The 4460-nt window shown below is 30.0% G+C and overlaps 1 protein-coding gene across 1 annotated transcript; it reads left to right on the top strand.

The window, feature by feature from the left end:
* The first annotated feature begins 287 nt into the window (after nt 1-287).
* On the top strand, nt 288-2025 carry LOC127128603 (isoliquiritigenin 2'-O-methyltransferase). The gene is made up of 4 exons (XM_051057971.1): nt 288-760; nt 848-1161; nt 1311-1375; nt 1461-2025. The coding sequence occupies exons 1-4, from the start codon at nt 318-320 to the stop codon at nt 1755-1757; spliced, it is 1119 nt and encodes a 372-aa protein (XP_050913928.1). The 5' UTR covers nt 288-317; the 3' UTR covers nt 1758-2025.
* Nucleotides 2026-4460: the final 2435 nt, after the last annotated feature.

Genomic DNA, 4460 nt, shown 5'->3' with positions numbered 1-4460 from the left:
TAAAATTATAGATATTCAAATTTATCATTTATAACTTTTTTTTATTATCATTTTTAGTTTCTATCCATTATAAAAATAGATGCATTTTCTTTCTAAATATGGACTAATCAAAACATCCATTTCATATATAAGAACTAAAATCATATTAAATCTAAAAATTAATACTAAAAATCCACTAAACCAGATGGTGACAGAATTATGCAAGAATATTAAATTCTGTCTATAGTTTCAAATCTAACTATAAAAAGCAGCATTTGAAGGAAGCAAAAACACACCCATCACAATTCAAGAAAGACTATTATCCAAAGAAAACAAAGATGGGTTCCTATTCCAATGAGAAAGAGAGCAATATAGTGGAAACTATCACTCCACAAACAGAAACAGATGATAGTGATACCCTCTTAGCCATGGTTCTAGGTGCCAATTTGGTGTTTCCTGCTGTTCTTAATGCTGCTATTGAACTCAACCTGTTTGAAATCATTGCTAAAGAAAGCATTGATGGATTCATGTCAACCTCTGAAATTGCTTCAAAGCTACCAGCTCAACACTCCGACTTACCGAATCGGCTAGAACGTATGCTGCGCATGCTTGCTAGCTACTCTCTTCTTTCTGTTTCGACTCGCGCCAATGACGACGGTACCACCGTGAGAGTTTACGGAATCACATCTTCAGGAAAGTACTTTGTTGATGATGAAAATGATGGTGGTTATTTGGGCTCATTCACATCATTTATGTGCCACCGCGCTTTGTTAGGGGTCTGGTAAGTGTTTTTACCTTGCTTCAGAGCCGTCTTAAATTTTTGAAAATCCTATAACCGTAACGAACATATTGACAATTGACAATGTAGGTTGAATTTTAAGGAAGCTGTCATTGATCCAGAGATTGACCTATTCAAGAAAGTTAATGGAATATCCAAATATGAGTACTTTGGGAAAGATCAACAAATAAACAAACTATTCAACAAATCAATGACTGATACATGCAATGTTCACATTAAAAGAGTCCTTGACATATACAAAGGATTTGAGGGAGTATCAACTTTGGTTGATGTAGGAGGTGGCAATGGACAAAGTCTCAAATTGATTATAGAAAAATATCCATCTATAAAAGCAATCAATTTCGACCTTCCACAAGTCATTGACAATGCCGCACCCGTCCCAGGTAACCTAATAATCTTCGAAAAACACAGAACATAAGCAGACATCAGACACTGACACATACACTTACATTTCAACATGAATAATAATAACATCACGTCGGTCGATGTTGGTGTCTGACACTGATATAGAGACGCGTCAAATTTTATATAGGTATTGAACATGTTGGAGGAAGTATGTTTGAGAGTATTCCAGAAGGAGATGCCATAATACTTAAGGTTGGTATATGAAAAACAAAACTACTCTATAAGATATACAATGCTTATCGGAATATTCTCTTAACTCTAGATTTCGTTGTTGTAGGCTGTATGCCATAACTGGTCAGATGAACAATGCATAGAAATTTTAAGTAACTGTCACAAAGCTCTACCTCCAAATGGAAAGGTGATTTTCATAGAGCTCGCGCAACCGGAAGATCCAGAACCAACGAATGCATCGAAGATGATCTCAATTATTGATAACATCATGTTTATCACAGCTGGTGGAAGGGAAAGAACTCCAAAACAGTATGAGAATTTGGGTAAACAGGCTGGATTTTCTAAGCTTCATGTTGCTTGTCGCGCTTTCTCCATCATCGGAGTCATGGAACTTTACAAATAACCAACTCACATTGGATCGAACCTGAGTATATGATGAAGAACTTCCATATGTTCCTATAATTGATTGCATGATTTCATTTCTTTTCATGTATTATGATTTTTCCTTTATTTTTCATGTATTATGTTTTTCATTCTTTTCATGTAATGTTTTATGCCTTTGTGTGAATGTTACTATTCTTCCAGCTTGAAGTATATCTTTATAGTCGTTTTGGACATCGAATCGGCGTTTTGTAAGTCAATTTGGCCTTAAATGTGTTCTTCTATCCCAATATTTTTTAAAATATTTTAATTTTACCATTTTCAATATCAAATAATTTTATCATTTCGCACCCCTACCAAAAAGTGTACCGGATAATTTTGTTCAAGATTTTCTGGTATGTGATTTTTCTTCACGGGATAACTTGCAATCAAATTTTTTGATATGTATTTTTTTTCACCGGATAACTTGCAATTAAGTTTTTCAATTTTTCTTCACCAAATAATCTGCAATCAAGTTTTTCGGTATGTAATTTTTCTTCATCGAGTAACTTGAGTTTAAACATATATGAAAACCTCTTGCCTAAAGTAAATAATTCTAATAGACATGATTTTTTCAACTTATAAAAAATTGTATATCCCACGCATGAAAATCCGTTGTCAAATACTTTAGACAACAATTTTATTTATTTTTGGCCACGGTTTGCTTAAATTCTTTTTTTTCGGACAACTCGTATTGACAAGTTTTCATCTTAAGAACCGATTTTCTTTACTTTAGACTATAGTTTTTCATTGTTTCTTAAAAGAATAACCTATTAGAATCCAGAAATATATTATATTTGTACAAAAATGTAAAACTGTATGGATACGATCTTGGTTGTTCGTCTCAATCAATTGGATGATCTCTTTGTAGATATTGATACAAATATTTTGTTGTTTTCAGGTATTTCTTTAGTATTTCATCCATGAAAAACAGTTCCTCGAGCTCTAGGAATTTCTTTAAAATACCTTTTTCTTGAATAATACTCGAGAAAATTTTGAATTCTTTCGTATTCCACCGATTAGTAATCCAAGATTTCAGACTTTTCTTAAATGTAAAAGAGATGCACCAGAGAAAAAAGGCTATAGATTTAAGACATAAAAGAGGAATGAATGCTTTCTTTTTTTCCAATTTTCATCTTTCATGAACTAAGTTTCATCTCATTTTTCAACTAGATACATAATAATAACATTTCTATAAAGCATAAGTTATATGACAAGTAAACACAAGTAATAGAGCTTAAGCCTATATGCTGTGAAAAACGATGTCGGAATAACAAAGTATAATTGGTTCCTTGATCGGCAAGAAACCCACAAGGATAGAAAAGAGAGAAGTAAGAAGAACACAATGAAATTGATTATAAACTGATATTCTTTACTTTCTCTTGGGAACAAGATTACAAGTGTTATAGTGTAGCAAATAACTTCTCTCACCCTAATTAGTATTTGCATTATACAATGATGAGAGATTAGTATGTTATTTATAAGAAAACTAACACACTAAACTAATGGACTTTTACACACAAGCTCATTATACAAGCTAACTTAGAGAACAAGTTAAGTTAAACAATTGGGCATAACAAACATGCTCAATACGATATGATAACAATCCTAGCATACTTCGGCTACAACATATGATCAGACTTCGACGTCATGCTAATGATTCTATCGAATTATCGAACCAAAAAGGTACCCTTCAACCATACTAGAGTTCGATCAAATATTTCATAAATATCCACCTTGGAACAAACTCTATAACATCAAGGGAACAAACTACTTTTCTTCATGCAGCTTTATCAGCTGCATTCAGTGGAAAAAGTTAAAACTTGATAATATCTTAGTGATCATATCATCAGCATTATGATTTGTCGAAATCTTCAGCACTTGGACTTCTCCACGCTCAATTACCCCTCTGACGGAATACAGACTCACACCCAGAGACGGAGCCAGAGATTTTGAACTGTGGGGGGCAATATATTAATATATAAATTTATTTCTATTTATTTTTATATCATAAATATATATTATATTTATTTTTGAATCATAAATATATATTATATTTGTTTTTAAATAAAATTTATCTCTAAAAAAATATTTAATAATTTTCTGAATTTTTTATTTTTGTAATTTTCTAAATTTTATTATCAAAAAAAACATTTTTTATACATTTTTTATGAGATCATAATATTAATATAAAATTATATAAATCAATTTGTTTAAAGGTTTAGGAAAAATTATTTTGAAATTATAAAAAAAAAATTGAATATATTTAATATGACATATTTTGATTTAATTATTAAAAATAAAAAACTCACATTAGTTTTCGGCTAGTATCCTAAACAAATATTCATATACTTTATTATTTTCACCTAATTTTTAATAATATCTTTATAATAGTAATATCATTTCAATTAATTTAAAATATATAATTTTAATTAAATATATTATTTTGATAAATTATATATATATATATATATATATATATATATATATATATATATATATATATATATATATATATATATATATATATATATATATATATATATATATATATATATATATATATATATATATATATATATATATAATATAGTGGGGGCACATGCCCCCATAGTATTACACGTCCCTCCGTCCTTGTTCACATCGATGTGCTTGGTTCGCTCATGATAAACTGAATTCTTCGATA

The sequence above is a fragment of the Lathyrus oleraceus genome, chromosome 3, assembly GCF_024323335.1.
Source record: "Lathyrus oleraceus cultivar Zhongwan6 chromosome 3, CAAS_Psat_ZW6_1.0, whole genome shotgun sequence".
Taxonomy (NCBI): domain Eukaryota; kingdom Viridiplantae; phylum Streptophyta; class Magnoliopsida; order Fabales; family Fabaceae; genus Lathyrus; species Lathyrus oleraceus.
This window is presented reverse-complemented; position numbering and strand designations above follow the sequence as displayed.